The following is a 19,563-nucleotide window of genomic DNA, read 5'->3' as shown; positions in this document are numbered from 1 at the left end:
CAAGTGTGACAGAGCCACACGTACTTTGCACGGATCATAAACAGTAAAACTGTGGTAGCGGTCTGAGCAGAACGCCTATTGTGTTCTTGTACAATCTAACTTCCTTTTCTTACACTGTGGTATTCTTTTCCCCAAAATAGAGTGGCAGCAAATGAGGGGGGAGGGAGGAGAACAGGAGGGAGGAGGATATGTGTGTGTGTGTGTGTGTGTGTGTGTGTGTGTGTGTGTGTCTTGGGGGTAAAAGGGGGGGTGTGTTAAGGGTGTTTGATATGAAACACTCGGAGAGATGGCCCGGCATTTCTGTGTTTGCCACATGCTCCTACCCTCATTCCCACAGTGGATAGCCACAAGGGGCCTGCTCTGCCCGAGTGTATGTCACCAGCTTCAACCCCAGAGACCTCACTCATACACTCATCCGTAGAGCTCCTCTGCCCACCATAACTGCTGCACTGCTGCCTCAGCTGGCCTGGAACTTCAGGACCCCCAAAGCAACGAGACAAGGACCCTCTTCATCTTCTCCACACGGACAGGACAGGAGACACTGAGCTAGACTCTCTCTCACTCACACACACTCATCAGTCTCATCAGGACAGCAGCAGGACAGGTAATTCTTCTTCTTCTTCTTCATTTCTCCAGTCTCTGAAGTTCCACATGTAGAGGCTCTCTATGCTGCTGTAGATGGCAAGGTTGAGGGTATCTTCTTAATAAAAAAAGTTGTTATTAATAAGATAAAAGAGCTCTACAAGCTCTTTATGGTGAAGTCCTAGAAGAATTACGATTTCCTTCCTAAAAATGTTTGTAAATGAGATGGGACAGTGAATAACCTCTTGTAATTTACATAAAGGTTCACAGAAATTTAAGGCTCTTGCTAGCACTGTGTACGTCCAAGCCAAGATTCATTTAGAAACTCTTACTTTTTAATAGTGTAAGCCCTAAGTTTGTAACTCAGAAGTCTGTTTCCCAGTTTGAAGCCATAGTTTACCCCATCAAATACACTGGAAACACACTTACTGGTGCATTTTAATGGATTTACATGATTCTAAAGTGTAAAATGCATTTCTTTCCAGTAACTAAAGAGCTTTATATGTAAGAGTGTTTATATGAGGTATAACCATAATAAGTAATTCAATCTCAGAAATCTAAGCACAAAGGTAAACCCCTCCTTATACGCTCCACATGTGTCACCTTTAAAACTTCTAGCTTCTTGCCAGTCTAGCTTCTTCGAATAAACACATTCAAACACACATCGCATTCCTGCTTTTACAGGGCTGCACAGTTAACAGTACATCTCAACAGTTATAAAATGTATTAACTGTTAAAGTATCAAACTAACTCAGTGAGTTAAAACATGTGAGTACCCACGTTACCCTTAAATAGCACTGGCACTACACACTGCATCTAAGCACAGTAAAGTGCAGATTTACTGTAGCTCCTCTGCTGAAGTCCAAATCCCTCACCCTTCCCGTCATCTTTGGTCATCAGCAAAAAAAAAAAAAGTATGTATGTGTGTATGTGTGTATTTACAACCCAGCGACAATGGCTGGAACTGAGCATTGGCCTCATTAAGTCCACACATTAAGTCTCCCATCTCTGCTCCTCTATTTTGTTTCCGGGGGGCGATCCATCAAGAGGAGAAGTGTATGCTGTGGATTATTGAAGTTTGCTTTCTGTGTACAAAGAGCGTAAACTACTTCCTATCACACTCCAGTGCTAATATTCACAGTCTGTCCTCTTAGTTTACTCAACTTTAATCCATTCATTTTTTTCCATTGCCTCTCATGGCAACACCACAAAGGAGTCCGACACGGTCGGTCATTAAAAAGGACACAAAGGCAAACGATAAATCTGTATGTGCGTGTGTGTGTGTGTGTGTGTGCAGTCAAACTGCATGCAGTTTTAGTATTAGAGCAAAAACATCCATAACTCCTTAAACTGAAGGCTTATAAATAATTAGTTAAGATTATTTAATGCCTCTACATTATACATTATACTACTGTGAAACTTGTAGTATAGTGTAGCTGGAAGTTATGCAGCTAGTGAAGAATGGCAGTGAAGTACACATAAGGACCATATCTGACCATAAGGGATGTGCAACAATAAACATATCAATATTCTATGATTCATTTGCCATGAAGACGTCTTCTGGTTGTATTCTTTCACAGTTGTAATGACTGGAAAAAGGTCTTAATAGGTCTTTAAAAATGCAGACATGCCCACTAGTCGTGTGACAATACAGGGTAGTGTGTGTTCAGAGTTAGACCGCCTTGTAAGGCAAGGCGTCATTCTCCCAGCAATCAGATAACTGACGAAAAGTAATGATGCCCTCTGGCCAGCTAAACAAAGCCCTTCGTCTTTGACCCTGTCACTGAACAAAGCACCTAGGCCAGCCGAAATCAACCCAGAAATGTCTTCATTCAAACAACTGCTCTCCCTTATGCTTTAAAGTATGCGTGTCACTGCCGTGTGCGAGTTCAGGCTCAAAGCCATCCGTGTGCATTGTCTGGAGCCCTGGAACTGAAAGTGATGAAGGTCTGTCCAGTAAAAGGGAGTTATTTATGGAAGACCAGGAACTACCATTCCCCCCCAACAGCTGAGAAAGAAAAAAAAACTCTCTCTATTCTCTAATCTGGTCTCGCAGACAAGTACAATGGATTCACTTTAGGACCAGTTCATTTCATTGGTTTAGTAATCTGGACGTACAGTATGATATGACCCTTATTAGTTATGATTAGATATGGTCACTGTCCATAATAGTGTTCATATTAGACAAGCAGAATTGGTTTCATTGGAATTTGTCCTGGCAGAAGCTTACGTGAAGCTTCATTACATGGACGAAAGTATCGGGACACCTCCTCATTCTGTGTCACTTAATCAAGGGTATTTCAAAAAAGGCTTTCTCCTGCTTTTGTTGGATTTACTGTCTCTACTGTCCAGGGCAGGTTTTCTACTAGATGTTGGAGCATTAGTGGATTAGAGGATGTTGGATGGATGGATGATCACCACCCTACTGCATCCCCAACTCCCTCTCCAACTCATCCCAAAAGTACTGGACGGAGCACCATCCGTCAATGCTGGTGCAGTCCTAGTGCCAATAGGTTCATGTTTATCTGTTCAAGAGAGTGCTGTTCTAATGGCAATACAAGTGGTGTGTGCATTTGCATATCTGTGTCAGCAATAGGTGCAACTGACAATTGCTGAATGCAAACATTTGGACGTATAGCATAGTAATACTAATAACTGTCATTGTATACATGTTAAGTTCAAGTAGACAGCATTATTATAAGGTGTTTCACAGAATTATGAAAAAAATAAAATAATAAATAGAATAAAGAAGTAAATAAATAAATAAACGATCTTAATCTGGCTGAAACATTGTCATTTTAATGTTTGTGACCATGGCCCACACTAACGTAGGACTATAGAATTAAAAAGGAATGTAGTATTAAATTATAAGGTAGAAAAGAGTATTAATAAAAGCGAGGTATTGCCAAACCGTAACCTTAGTCTATTCAAACATCGCCGTCTTGTCGTCATTTAAAAGTGCTGTGACCGCAGTCTATGGTGTGACACTGGTTATGGTAGTCCCTGGTCTGCGGTTCAGGGGAATGGGCTTGTGTAAATATTTACTCGGAGGTGGGGGGGATAGGGGCCATCTGCGGACACTACAGAGCCTCTTATGGTGTGGGCATCAGCGTGCCCACGGCAGCATGAGCGCTGTGAGGAAAACCAGCAGGGCAGTGGTTGCCAGCACAGGATGGCACCTTTACTGAGCATTGCCAGAACGTTTCAGAGAGGTTGCAGCAACATTTTCAGCTTATTGCTTTGAAGTTTGACACTGACGTACATTTATAGAGAACACTGCACACACTTCACCTAAGCCTCCTCTGAGTTAAGACAGACGATCAGTCGTGTGTCACTAGATGTGGCATTGGGAGGCACATGCATTTAACTTTGCAGAAGTGCCGTTGTGCCTCTGAAATACAGAACAATAGCCCAACATGTGACATGACAAGACCTCCTATCACTCCCAAAGCACCTAAATCAAATTTTATAGAGAAGCAGGCACTGCTGCCTCTCGCTTGAATATTCTGTAAGACAATGCAGACTTTAGCTACAAATAAAGGATCTAGCCAGCTATAACACTAGGAGCCCTAATATTTCTAAAATTAGCTGAAGCCAAGAGTCTGCTAGGAAAGAAATTACAGCCTCAGAAAAGATCTCAGACTAAGCGTGGTTCTACATTACTCACTCCACATACCAAACATTGCTAACAATCATGCATGGCATCACTTACAACTCTGCATATATATGGCATTACACTTCTAATGAATTCTATCAGTTCCCACATCCTTAAAAGGCTAAATACATTCTCATCATTTACCATCACACTCAGTATCGCCACGTCACTTACAGTTACACACACACACACACACACACACACACACACACACACACACACACATACACACACAGGGAGTTTTAAAAAGTCATTACAGAATAGACCATCATAGTCCAGAACACTTCACATCACATCTTGTACTGTTTCTCATCACAATCTATGAAGATCTTTTTAAATTATTTACTTAACTATGTTAAAGTGATGTGATCTGGTCCCTTCTTTTCTTTTCTTGACTTTAGATTACTTTATTTTTTTAATGTCACAAAGTTGAATGAAGTTTATCATTATTAATTATTTATTTATTTTATTATGTTTCTTTTCTCTCTTATTTATTTATTTATTTATTTTGTGTGTGTGTGTGTGTGTGTGTGTGTGTGTGTGTGTGTGTGTGTGTGTTTTAAAGGTGATAAAGATATCCTGTGTGTGTAACAAAGCTACTTTTTATTTTGGAAAATGAAAGCAATGAGAACCGTAACTGTGCTTGAACAGAGGAGAAACATATGATATTTATGTTTGTTAAAACTGCAATGGAATTTTTTTTTCGTCCGCAGCTGCGAGCCATATTTAGTCTTTGAACGCATGCATCCAATACCCTATTAAACACTTTCCAAAACATGGAAAAAAACTTAAAATGCAGACATTTTCAGAAATTCAGAAAAAAAGTGGCAAATGAAAATGAAAATCATCCATTTCAATTGTTGTTTAAAAGTTGCTTCACCCTGAACTGAAAAAAAGGGCTGTACAAATGTTTGTACTAAACTTGTTAAGTAATTATAATAATAATAATAATAATAATAATAATAATAATGCATGTGAGAGATGAAAACGTTTGATTATGTGTGAAATTTAATTGAAAACTGATGGATATTAAAGAAAATAGAAAAGTAACAGTGCAAAATCTTCATTTTCAAGAATCTGAATGTTGCTATGCTCTTTATGCAGTAAGGCTGTAGTAAAGGCAAGTAATGGATTCCTGTAAAGCTGCTTTGTGAAAACGGCTAGTTGTAAAAAGTGCTATACAACTAAATTTGATGTGATTTGATTTGGAAGTATCCAACTGTTCACCTTTATAACAGCAATGAAGACTAAATAGAAACATCACTACAAAACACTGTAAATAATGCGCAAAATCCTCCAAATCTAACCCAGATATTGAAGACAACATGTTAAAATACAAAAACCTATATGCACCTATACTGTACCTATGTTAAAATGTTTTATATAGGCAGAGACCTAGTAATCAGCAGTATGCGTGTGTTGACCTTACATTGTTCATGCTTTTAGGAAAACATCAGAGGCTGTTGCCCTGGCCTGTTGATAAGGCCGAGCTGTCTGCTGGAGTGTCAGGTGCATTGTCTTGGCATTTCTTGGCATGGTGAAGCACGGCTAGTGCAACTAACCCTACATTCCCCTTCTCAATCTCTCTCTTACACACACACACACACACACACACACACATACACAAACACACACACCAAACTCAGTTTTCCTCTTCTCACACTGCTGTACCCGAGTCCTGTAAAAGCCATTTCCTTTAAAGTACCCCGTCTGGAGGAAATCATATTGTTTGAGATTGCTTCCTAAGAGAAGAAGAAAAGGAAGATAGAAAAAAGGAGAGAGAGAGGGAGACTGAGACTGAGGTCGCTAGAGCAGTGAATCAGATGGATATTTCCGTCCCTCCACAGTGTCTAATATTCCGTTCCCACCAAGGGCACTCTAAACAAGCTCTGCCAACACACACACACACACACACTCAGACAGCCTTGGTTAAGAGCAATGTGGGCAAAACTAATCTGTACTGATAAACTCCTTTGTGACCCGCTGTAATAAAAAAGTATACTATGATACTATATTAAAAATCGACTATGTATTGCTTATATACTTGTATACTTGATATATACTAGGGCTGCAGCAAACTAATACTTTGATAGTCAAATAATCTGTCAATTGTTGAAACGAATAATCAGTCAATCAGATTACAAGTTGCTTCATTTCCAAATAACTCCTATGTAGGTATCAGCTTTTAAATTTAGTTTGAGGTTGTTTTTTGATGAATAACATATTCAGAAATCCACTGTTTTAATGAACGTTCCTGCTAAAATAAAATATCAATTAAACTCCAATATATTTTTCATAACAACATTTAACACCAATAACACCAATAGAACAAAAGTAAATCAGTTTTCACTTAATCAGTTTCGCATATTTGTCAGATCAGCAAAAAAAAACTAAAGAAAGAATAAAAAGAAAAGGGAAACAAATGTGAGACAATAAATGTAGCTTTCAGTTTAGAAGTATTTTGTGTTACAGCTTGGTTTGTATTAGTGACTTTTAATTTGACAGTCTGACCAGAGCCACAATATTACTCCGCTCATAACTAGCAAGCTAATTGGCTATTTCTATTTCAGCGTGGCTTTATTAAATCAAGATAAATTAGATTTATTTGTATAGCGTTGTGCCGCTGTCACAAAGCAGCACTACAGAATCAGTAATCAGTAAAAAGACAAGAAATCAACAACATAAGAAGACATGAAAACTTAAGACCTCCAGTGAGCAGCCAAAGGTGACAGGGGCAAGGAAAAACTCCCTCAGAGCTGGAGGAAGAAACCTTGGGAGGAACCAAGACTCACATAAGGGGACCTGACCTCCACTGGTTTATCCATGGCTCTTTTGGTTAAAGGGTGGGGCTTATCTGTAAACAGCGTTATGAGAAATCCTATTCTTATTTTCACCAGTTCGTAACTTCTCTCGGTTGACACTCCCACACCTCATGCTAATCTAACTGTAGTCTCTGCTCACACACCAGAGTGATGTCGCTGCAGGTGTGTGGCAGTGTTGCTTTACGGGTCTGTATAGCCACACTGTATTAGACACTGCTATGGTTAAACTTTGGCTTTTAATCCACATACATTAAAAAACGTTTCTAGGGCAAGAATGCGTGATGATGCACCAACTAATCAACTATTAAATTAGTTGTCAACTAATTTGGTGGTTGATTTAGTCAACTAAGTTAATTATTTGTTGCACCCACTATATATATATATATATATATATATATATATATATATATATATATATATATATATATATATCCAAACACACACAACCTTAACTCTAAAACTCTATTTTCTTAACTTCAGTGTAGCTGCTGTAATTTGTCCTAACCAAAGTCTAGGGGCCCTATCTTACACCCTGCGCAAGGCGCACCACAATGCTCACTGCTATCTCACACCCCACCAACAGTCTATTTTCACTCCTTCCGCCTGCATCATTTAAATAAATAACCTCGAATCATTTAAATGAATAAATCTATGGCAAAGGGCGTGGTGGTCTCGAAATGAGGGGTGTTCAGGTAAATTTCTGGCATATTGATATTTTGGCAACAGAAAACACAGGTGCTCCACTGACTGAAAACAACCTAGGCATCCGTCAACAGTCAGACGTTGCTATCTTGGCAGTGAATTGTCAACACAGGCACGTGCCCAACGCATGTACACCCCCGCTTGTTGCACACACAAGGATACGCAGCAGCGCGCAGACCCATATTGCCGGCCAGTTGGCAGCTATGCAAACTTTTACATCAACAATAAATAACACAATACAAAAAAATGTAGGTCATTGTCATTTCACTTGTGTTAGTGATAATTCATGAGTGGATTTCATTAATGATATTCTCTACTTGGTTGACCAATTGCATCACAATTACCCAGATCATCAATAAATAATAAACAGACTTTCGTGGATTCTTTCTGTTCCCGTAAAGGACCTGTTCGCGCTCCTTCACTGAGAAGCGTTGGACACGTCCAGGTAGATAGGAAATAGCAATCCACCAAAGTCAGAGCGCACCTGGCTCTTAAAGGGAATGGCAAGTGACACGCTGATTGGTTTATGGCACGTTACGCCCAGAACACACCCATGATTAATTAAAAGACTTAGTACATGACTTTTGTGCATTTTCAGCAGCGGAAGGTGTACTTTTCCCGCCGTTAAGATAGCAAAGACACCCCCGACATGCCCTAAATCAAGCTGCACGTTTTGGCAGCTTGCCTAAAGTGATCGCAAAAATAGGGCCCTATGTTAGATTCATATAAGAAAACATTGGTGAATGGCAGAATCTTCATGAAAACTGCACTTAAAAAGTGGGTTTTAAGAACAAATGTCTTCTTTAGACAGTTGGTGGGAAAGGCCCACTGAATTCAAAATGGGTTATTTACACAATTGAATTTCCATATATGGAAAACAATGCTGAAAAACTGTGAGGAACATTGGATTTTCAGGGCTTTCAAAGCTATATAGCAGCTTTGTAGTCTAACGTCCACTGTTGTTAATGGCATGTTTAGTTAATGGCTTCCTCAACATTAAATGTGGCATATTTATACAATTACAGCACGGACTGAGCAAATTTTCCACATATCAGTAACATCGTTGCTGGCAGAGAGGGACTGGCACCATGCCTCAGCGCCAGCCCCATTCATGCTCATTTGTGTGTGTGTGTGTCAAGGTTGTTAATTCTAATGGTGAAGGAAATGCTTTCCGCAACAAATGGGTGCTCTGAGCATCTGAAACGTATCAGAGAGCATTGTTCAGCACATCCTTCTTTTTCGTTCACATGGCATTACCATATTTTTAATTATTTCCTGATGTTCAAATCTCATAGAGGCAGCCATGTGCAATCACTGCATCCTTCCGCTGCATTTTTCCAAATTCAAAAGACTAAAGACATCGCGTTACCTGAGCTACCATAAGAGCTTTTCAACTGCCAACTGTAATGTATCCAAACTTTTTTTTTTTTCAAATCATCAACCAAGCTTGCTTTGTTTAATCAATGCAACAACTTCATCCAATCAGACCAGATCTCTTGGATCAATGTTGCAATGCCAGGTTTGAGGATGATAATCTTTCAGCATGCTGAAAAGATGGTCTTTGTTCAGTTTAAGCGCCCAAAGGAAATAAGACAGTGTAATTAACTGCAGTTTATATATATATATGAAGAGTCACCTAAAGCTGTCCCTGGTGAAGGCCAGTCTGGGTATAGTATAGACTGTATGTAGATGGCAGTCTAGAGCCATGACATTTACTGATGGGATAATAAACAGTTCACCTCTGCAAGCTTCTGTATGAGGACCATCCAAGACTCCTCAAACATAGCACATTAAATTCATTGTATATGCATATGAACACTGAACCTAAATTTGAAACTTAACCTAACGAACAGTCTATTTTTAGGCCTTCCGCCTGCCTCGTTTAAATAGCAACAGTGCTTGAGAATATATCTACACTGATGGGCGTGGTGGCTTCGAAATGAGGGGTGTTCAGGTACATTTCTGGTGTATTGCTATCTTAGCAACAGAAAATACATTGGCAGTCAGACGTTCATTGCTATCTTGGCAGTGAATTGTCAACACAGGCGTGTGCCCGATGCGCATACACGCCTGCTTTGCACCACTGACATAGCAATCCGCAAAGTCAGAGCGCACCTGGCTCTTAAAGGTAATGGCAAGTGACACGCTGATTGGTTTATTACTGCACATTATGCCCAAAACACACCCATGATTAATTAAGAGATTTAACTCAAGCTGCGCAGTGTGTGGTTAACGGCTCGCTTAGAGATTCCTAAAATAGAGCCCTATGACTCAAAAGATACTTACAAAAGAAGGCAATGAGCAGTAATATTTCCTCATATACCCAGCACTTTATTAGGAACAACATAGGGCAAAAAGGGCCTCCCTTTGATGAAAGCATTTCACTAAGATGCTACAATACTGTTTCATAGTTTGTAAGTAACTATGCAGGCACTGGGAAGGAACATAACACCTAATCACTACTTTTAACTAGGTACCAAGGTACTAATTAATTGAGTGACAGTGAACCATTGTGAGTCTTACATACCTCCTGGGGAACTACTTACTAATTACGTCTCCTTCACAATAACTACTCATTAATTGCTGTTTACATCAACACCAACTGCTCAGATGGAAAACCCTTATAGAGCTAAATCAACCTACTCCAACAGTTCAGTGTCCGAATTATTTGATCAGTGCTAATACAAAAGGCATGCTTGAAGTAAGCCAGGAACACCACATTCTGTACAAATCTGCAGCATTAACCGAATATTAGCAAATTCTGCCAACTCCCCATCTTCAGAAGAGTTTGTGTTGATGTGACCCGTAATTAAGTAGTTATTATGAAGGAGATATAATTAGTTCTGCAGGAGATATGTAAGACTCAGTAGTTACTATTTAGTTAATAGTGAAATACTATAATTATTCATTGATACCTTCTGAGAAACTAATCAGTACTCCTTAGTAGTAATTAGTAGTGATTATAGTGTTAATGCAACTCTGTTCATTAGTTCCTGCTCAGTCCCTGCATAGTATTATAAAGAGTTGCCAGCTTTCTTTAAGATTCTGGTCTGATTGACTATTGACATGATTGCATCCCAAGATTTCAGGAGCACACATCTGTGATGTGTTTGTTAGAAGTGGTAAAACATCAGCATCAAGATTCTCACCGGTATTTATATATTAAAAAAAAACTGAAATACCAGAGAGAATCACATGCCATGAAATTAGAAGTATGTATCTGCAGTGCCGCATCACTATGTAAACAGTGAGCTCATATTTTCCAGATGCCATCAAGTTTCTCAGACCACAGATAGCCATGGTTTGCCGTTTGTTTTCATACGTTGGTTCAAGCAACATTCATATTTCTCCTAAACCGAGGAACACAGACGTTATGTCCATATATTGTTTTTGAGTATGTGATGAGTAGCTTGGTATAGATGTGTTTTTTCTTTACACACACAGAAAAAAAGCAAAGGCAGGCACATGTCACATGGTAAAGAGCACAGCTGCATCGTTGTCTAAAGTGGGGCTGGAAGGGTCAGAGAGAGGGGCAGTTCCCAGGCCCCTAGCATCACCCTGTCCTGCCCCTGTTCTACCAAGGCCACAGCAACCCGCCCCCAAGCAACTGGGCAAAGCCATGGCAGGATTAGAAACGCTCATCGGTGTATACATTTACTGCCCCATCCACTCTACTCAGACACACACACACTGTACATGCACAGCAAATTTAACAGCATGATCTCACAGGTTCCAACAGGTGCAGACGATTAAAGTCCAGTCATGTTTATTTATAAAGCCCCTCTAAAAACAACTACTGACTAAACTACTGTCCGACATAAAAGGCTATTCGAAATAAAATCCATTACATTTAATAAGAAATCAAAGTAACATTATGAGAAAATAAAGCAAGATATTGAAGAAGCACTTTAGAGAGACAGGGATTATTGGAACAGCACTAAAACAGAAATATATAAGAAACAAGATTATATATGATGTATATGAATTTGCATATTTGCATATTTGCTTTTTACATACATGCACAGCAGGGCAATAGTGAAATGAGCTCAGGATTGTGCTTAGAAGAGAACGACAAACAGCTCCTCAAGCACACTGGTGGAGCATTAGTGCCACCTGCAGAATGAATCCGGCATAAATAGAGAGAAAGAACATACGCTAGAAAACCATCCCCATCAAAGCACTACAACCTTACTGCACATGCTGCACAAATTCAGACATGTTTACTGGTCCTTTTTTTATGAAACGAAAACAACAAGTAAACAACTGAAATTCAGCTTTTCAGCTTTTGTGTCTCCTTTTTTGTCATCATTGTGGAGCGAGAGAGAGAAGGAACTTAAAGCAGCGGTATGCGAGAATTGGTATTTCTTGCTCCTGGGCTCCTCCTACAGTCAGGAAGAGCTAAACAACATTTGTTGACAAGCTGAGAGATGCAGAACTGTCACCGCAAGTGAAGGAATCATGTGGAAAGAGGCTGTTGAGTAATGTTACATGATGACGTGGGTTGTGCAGCATTACACCGTTCACGCTAGCATTCACCAGAGATACATAATGCAGGTTCTAGTGTGCTGAGCCCGAACTGTGAATGATTGAGACGTTGGAGCTTCACAATGATTCTGAAGCATCTTCTCTGATGCTTTTTTAAAGCACTATAAAAGGTCAGACTAACTTAAAGGTATAATTCAACTTATTATAAAGCATTATTGCAAATTTAAACCGGAACACCCCTCATTTCAAGACCACTACACCCATCAGCGTAGATATATTCACAAGCACCGCTGCTATTTAAACAATGCAGGTGGAAGGCGTGAAAATAGACTGTTGGCAGGGCATGAGATAGCAATGAGCTTGCGCAGGGTGTAAAATAGGACCCATAACTTAAAATCGCAACAACACCACAGCCCTTTATTGTCAGGAGTCTGAGAACAAGGAGCACTCCTCAAAGGAGCCTGGAAAAATCACATGTTGGGGGAGTCCTAACCTGTTAATGGAAAATAATGGTCTCAAAATGAAGTAGGCGGCAGACACTGACTATTAATCAACATTTGAGCACCCGCCATTAAGCTAACATGCCCTCTTCATCATTATAGTGTAAATGACCTGGCTAATGACTACATTAACCCTCATTATTTAGAAAGGCACATCAACACAGGATTATCTTTACTTAAACTAAACTTAACCATGCTGCAACCACAGGCATGGAAAAGCTAATGAAGAATTTGTGTCTTACCTATGATGACTCAATGCACATTTAAGTTACAGTTAGATGTAACAAACAGACAGAGTGGACAGAGTGGAGAGCCATACACATTAGCCTTGTTTGTCTCTTAAGAAGTACTGCCAAAAGAATAGAACTCTCTGAGGCAGAAAATCATGAACCCATTGCTGCCATGCCTAATGTCACATGTGGGCTAGAGAGGTATAAAGCAGTGGAGCAGTGGAACTGTGTTTTCTGGAATGATGGTGCTCCATCCAATACTTTTTGGCTGAGTGAGGGGAGTTGGGGTGAGGTTGGGTGGCGATCAACCCTAACCCTAACATCCTGGTCTCACTAACGCCAAAATCTAGTAGTAAGCCTTCCCTGGACAGCAGAGACTCCAACAAGTATTTTTAGTACTTGATTTCTACCCTTACTATACTTTTGTTCGTATCGTGTATCTTAATCAAGTGATCTGTATGATGTATTTTGTAATTTTCCTCCTCTCTCTCCTTACAGACTGTCAAAAGTTGAAGGTGCATCATGGGGGACTGGAGTTTTCTAGGGAACTTCCTTGAGGAGGTGCAGGAACACTCTACTTCGGTGGGCAAAGTGTGGCTCACTGTGCTCTTCATCTTCCGCATTCTGGTGCTGGGCACAGCCGCCGAGTCATCTTGGGGCGATGAACAGTCCGACTTCCTGTGCGACACACAGCAGCCCGGTTGCACTAACGTCTGCTATGACCGCGCCTTCCCCATCGCCCATATTCGCTATTGGGTACTGCAGATAGTCTTTGTCTCCACACCTTCACTCATCTACATGGGCCATGCCATGCACACAGTGCGCATGGCGGAGAAACAGCGACAGAGGGAGCAGGAGGAAGGGGAGGCAGAAGAGCAAAGAGGGGAGGCAGGAGGAGGTAACTTACAATTTTTTGGATGTTAGAAATTGATATGTGAAAGCTAAAAGATGTAAGAAAATTTCTAGTTTGACAGTGTGACACCACTGATACTGTTACAATTGGTCTTCAGCATGTAAATGAAAAAAAACATCAAAGTATTAAATCAAATTAAAAAAAAATTACAACTGATGTTGTTGGCAAAAAGAGCTAGTGGAAGAAACCTTGGGAGTAATAGTAGTAGTAATATTAATAGTAGTTAATGTAACAGTAAACTTCAATGCAGTTGGCAATGGGGGGTGGGCAACTAATCTGAGGCAGATAGCAATACCTAAGGGAGAGCAGCTTGTCTGTGGCGGGTAACAGGAGAGCCCAATGGTTGAACTTCCATCACTGTCAGGCCGGAAAGGTGGGCAGTCATATACTCTGAAATAGATGAAGGGATGGAGTTAGTTCTTGGATTTATAGAGTATAGAGAATGTGAGCATTATCAGAGTGTGGCAATCTGACTACAACTGTCTACCACTAAGGAGGGAGCAAGAAGGTAGCACAGACATGGGAGCACCTAAAGAACTGACAATACATGCCTGCACTGTGCCAAAAAGATTAATCAACATAGCGCTAACATATGAACATGCCGTTCACTCTTAGGGAGAGGCGAGAAGGAGTACATGGAGCAGAAGGGGAAAGAGTCTGAGGCGCCTGCCAAGATCCGTCTAAAGGGGGCGCTGCTTCAAACCTATGTGCTGAGCATCCTGATTCGCTTGGTCATGGAGGTGACCTTCATTGTGATACAGTACATGATGTATGGGATCTTCCTGGATGCCCTCTACCACTGCAATGCGTTGCCCTGCCCCAACCCTGTCAACTGCTACATGTCCCGGCCGACAGAGAAGAACGTCTTCATCGTGTTCATGCTGGTGGTGGCGGCCGTGTCCCTGTTCCTCAGCGTCCTGGAGCTCTACTACCTAGGCTGGAAGCAATGCAGGCGCTGCTTCAGGAAGTATGCCAAGAGCAACGGTGACGGCAATGACAAAAGTGGCAAGGCTGTCTCCACAGCAACAGCCAAGGTGGCCATCAGCATGGACCTTCCAGATACCCCCCAGTCACGTCCTTCCCAAACCTGCACCCCACCTCCAGATTTCAACCAGTGCCTCGCTGCATCAGGACGAGGGCCAACATCACCACCACAGCTTCACCACCATCATCATCTTCACCCCATTCACTCCAACTACCAGCCCTTCAACAACCACTTAGCCCACCAGCAGAACTCGGCCAATCTGGCCACTGAGCGCCATCACTGCAGCCATGACAACTTGGAGGCAGGTGAAGACTTTCTGCGGATGAGCTATGGGCATCCATCAGCTGCAGTGCCCTGCGGTCACAGCGCACCTGAAGTGTTACCCAGCGCTCCCTCCACACCCACATCCAACAGCAGCTTCGCCAGAGACAAGCGGCGCCTCAGTAAGACCAGCGGCTCCAGCAGCAATAGAGTCCGGCCAGACGACCTGGCTGTGTGAGTCGGAGAGGAGGTCCTGGCTTCTGGAGGCATGCATGTGTGTGTGTGGGTGTATGTGTATGAGTATGCCTGTGAGTCCTTGTTGGTACTAGCAGTGGGTAGAGATTTTTAGATAGCAATCTTCTTTAGGAATAATTAAGAGCATCTTAAACATCAGTGAGGACAAGAGAATGATGAAAGAGAGAATCTGTATCAGAGCACCTTATTTGGTTTCATTGAAACTGTTGTATAGTGTTAAAAGTGTGACTATGACAGGGTAGGTCTAGAGATTGTCCAGAGAGTAAAATGAATTGAAGCATGTTTGTACAAGAGAGAGGCTGGATAGATTTGGGGATATATGGATGGAAGGATGGATTGGTTTGTGGATAAATCTGACAGATCAAAATCAGAAAACAAAGTCCATATTATAGTGATTTGAGAGATTTAAGAATGGATGCAATCATTTGAAGTTATTATATATGAAGGTTTATAGATGAAGCCTTGAAAAAATATATATATCTAAGCACATTGCAACTTTATTTCCCTGTCAAAAGTGAATGGCGAGCATAACTGCATTGTTAGCTGCATGCTTTTAAACACACCAGTCAAGCCAAAGACTGGCATATAAACCATAAAAGACTGTGAGCACATATCAGCTAGAAGATCTCCATCATCCCCATACGCCAATGACATTTTAATGGAGCAAACACTGTGAAAAAGCACCTCAGACCACTGTGCGTGAATGTCGAGTAATTATTCAGGGTCATGGAAGCCAACGCTTCTGTGAATGCCGAAGAGACACACATTTAGGGAGAGGTTGTGCTTCTTGCAGGGAGGACATCTGCCTAGCTCAGACGAAGAGTAGGCTATGCTTCCTGTGGAGAGAGTTTGTTTGCCATGTAATGACGAACTGGCAAGCTGACAGATGTGACATTGACTGCTGTCAGTAAAAAAAAGGACTGGCCAAACATGTGAAGCCATACACAGTATTCTTCTCCTGCAATGCTCATTGTGATGATTTGCTAGATCGTCTGATCTAGCAGATCTGAAAGGGGATATCAGCCAAAATCCCTTCTAATCCCTGAGGGCATTTTCTAGTCTTTTATGTCAATACATTCATTTTCAGCTAATTTATGTGTTGGCCTAAATTTCGTCAAAGCACTCATTTTTTTAAACCTGAAACCTGGCAAATCTACTAAAGCTAAGGGTCTACGCATTCCCACTGTGATTCTGCTCATTCTCTTCTCGGTGCCTTAAAGCAGCTCGCAGACGGTCGGTTTAGCCTGTCTGTCTGCGGCCTGGTCCCAAATCTGGATTATTAGCAGCCTTTTACACTACTCTGCCGACTAACTAGCAGACTATGCTGCATGAAAGTAGGGCAGCACCCTCCCGTGTGGGGTGGACACCATTTCTACCTGTGCCGGAGCCATTCTCCGGAGCCTTAGCTCATAAGACAACATGAGATAGGCTGTGAAAATGTAAAATCCACTTATTTCCACAAAGAGTCGAATATTTCTGAATATGGTGTTGATACCCAGAATGAAGAAATATTTGAAAAAAAAAAAAAAAAAAATATATATATATATATATATATATATATATATATATATATCACTTTGTGGTAGCAGGTTATCAGGGGCTTGTCTGAAAATGGAAATCTGGACTGAATCATTTCAGGGGACAGAATTACAGTCTGGAGGTTAGCTTTGGGACAATCATTTTTGTTATCAAATATTGTAATAAGTAAAATCTGTGACTGAGCTTCACTGGGTGTTAGAAGTGTTGCTTGCTGTCCGTGTAGAAAGCAGCTCACCACCACGAGCAGTACTACTACCAATTTTCATCAAAAGCAACATAAAGCAAGAACTGGTATTTTCTGCTCCTGGACTCCCCCTGCAGTTGGGAAGTGAGATGCAATGAGAGTGAAGAAATCAGATGAACTGAGGTTGAGTAATATTACACGATTTTATATAAATATATATGATTCAGGTTACGCAGCATTACACATTTCTTGCAAGCACTGTCCCGTCTGCTTCACCAAAGTTACACAGTGCAGTTAGCAGTGTGCCGAGCTGTTATTTTAAGGTATAAATGCTACTTAATGCTGATTTAATAATAAGTAAAGGCTATAAATCAGCAAGAGCTCGCAAAACATGAGCAAAATTGATGAGCTTGTTGAGAATGCGGCCTCCAAACGCATACGTTTTTACTGGGAATTTATCACAGTGTTTGTGAGTTAGAGTCTATATTGCTTAACACATACTTTAAATCGAACTACTGGGAACCACATGAATCAAACCACTTTTTTCTTCAACTAACATTTGCTGTTTTAATTTCCCCTTCTTCTACCACTGAGATGCAGCAGATTGTTAAAGTGGCGGCTGCATGTGATGAAAAAACAAGCGAATAGCAGTGAAACGCTCTGCATCATGATAACTCTGCAGACAGTTGTTAAAAGTAGTCTAAATTGACATTATCGCCCAACAGAAATGATTTATTGACTAACTTCGCTTGGTCTGTTTGGCTTGGTTCAGTACTCCCAGCGCTCAATACGTTCTGCTGGTCTGTTCAGTTGATTTAGCTTGCTGAACTGTCACAGCTCAGCTCAGACTAACTGGTTACAATTGACTCAAATCTCATCAGAAAACCATGTGCAAACAAACATAGTCGCCAATGAAGTCAACAGATAAAGAGTGATTTTTTAAAATGACATTTTTTATTAATTTTATTCACTTTTCTTCAAGAGTTAACGCATTAATGCTAGCTGGCATTTTTTAACGTTGACTGTGTTTAAAAATTAATTGTATTATGCGCCAGCTAGTCTGAACTACAACAACAAAAAGCCAGGTGTGACTGCTTCTGACACAGTGGGTGAATATGTTTGTGTGATTTTAGCATGCAAAGGCAGGTAAAGCAACTAGCTGAAATGTCTTTCAAGATTAAACGTGTTGGCACAGTCATTATTAGTGATAATTGAGGTGTGTGTACAATGAGGGTCATTTGTATTTTGCCAGTCAATGGAGTGCTACAGTAGTGTTTTTAAGTAGTGCTTTAAAAAAGCTGTCTGAGGTGCCTATACATCGCCTCTATAAGTTCCTAGAAGAGAAACAGGGTGAAATCCTCACTTAATATATAAATATTTCACAACTTCAGGAAATAAGTATAACCGTATTTCAATAACAACTGATTAAACTCACAAGAGAAATGGACAAAACTATTGGGACACATCTCTTATTCACTAAATTCTGATGTTTTATTGTGTATCAAATCAAGCACCTAGCCATGCAGTCTGCCTTTATAAACATATGTGAAGGAATGGGTCTCTCTAAAGATCTCACTGATATAATCTGGTGTTAGAGCTGCAAAGAGAGATTCAAGTCTACGTGATTGCCTCTGGATTGAGAATGGGATGTCATAAAAGCTCCTGTATGTGTAATGTGTAGCTGTCCTGATACTTTTGTCCATATAGTGTTTTTACTGACTTTAACATTTACTTTTTAAAGCGCCCCCCTGTCACTTCCCAGTCGGCCCATGACTCCAAAATACCTACACAGACCATCTGCTGTAGACAGGTCTTTGCTGGGGGTCTTCAATAAATAAATAAATACATTTACTTGCATTCAACATTTAATTATACAGGGAAAAGGGACAGCCGAAGGTACCCAGACACTGATCCTTTGAGTGCTATGAAGATACAAAAAAACTGATACAGATAATGGCATTGTGTTGCAGCCCTACATTGTATGAACTTAAAGCAGCACCATGTGTGTCTAGTGTTTTGGTGCCCTCTGGTGGAATTACTTCCTAGAAATTTAGCATGTCCCTATGCATAATGGCACCTTAGGCCCTGTGGTCTTAGAATGCAAGTAAATAATGTAATCAACGTGTGGGTGTAGAGGGCAAGAGACCTTAAAGCATTATAGGTTCAAAAGTGTACATTTGGGACAGATTTGTGCCGTACTCAGCAAGATTACCTGATTTTAAAACTGGTCTTTTATGAGATTTAAATAAATAAACAAATGTATTTTACTCACAAATCTTCTTCTTTACTATTTTGGTCATACAGCTGTAAACAAACCCTTCCACTCTGATTGGCCGTGGCCACTTCAAATGGAAAACTCGGAAAAGTTGGAGCAACAACTTAGTAAGGCATGGAAACTAGATGATTAAGACGTGGCCACAACTTAGTAAGGCATGGAAACTAGATGATTA

At 40.7% G+C, this 19,563-nt stretch overlaps 1 protein-coding gene across 1 annotated transcript; it reads left to right on the top strand.

Annotated features, from left to right (window-relative positions):
* The first annotated feature begins 322 nt into the window (after positions 1 to 322).
* Positions 323 to 16,075, top strand: gja5a (gap junction protein, alpha 5a). The gene is made up of 3 exons (XM_072685230.1): positions 323 to 604; positions 13,475 to 13,874; positions 14,505 to 16,075. Exons 2-3 carry the CDS (start codon positions 13,499 to 13,501, stop codon positions 15,371 to 15,373), a joined length of 1,245 nt encoding a protein of 414 aa, XP_072541331.1. The 5' UTR covers positions 323 to 604; positions 13,475 to 13,498; the 3' UTR covers positions 15,374 to 16,075.
* Positions 16,076 to 19,563: the final 3,488 nt, after the last annotated feature.

Source organism: Salminus brasiliensis, chromosome 8, assembly GCF_030463535.1.
Source record: "Salminus brasiliensis chromosome 8, fSalBra1.hap2, whole genome shotgun sequence".
Lineage (NCBI taxonomy): Eukaryota > Metazoa > Chordata > Actinopteri > Characiformes > Bryconidae > Salminus > Salminus brasiliensis.
The sequence above is the reverse complement of the archived record's forward strand: the minus strand, read 5'-3'. Positions and strand labels throughout refer to the sequence as shown.

Excerpts from the sequence above, each read along its gene's own strand:
- gja5a (XM_072685230.1), top strand. The coding sequence starts at position 13,499 with ATGGGGGACTGGAGTTTTCTAGGGAACTTCCTTGAGGAGGTGCAGGAA. Across the intron at positions 13,875-14,504 it reads AAGAGGGGAGGCAGGAGGAG|GGAGAGGCGAGAAGGAGTAC; the intron begins GTAACTTACAAT and ends GTTCACTCTTAG.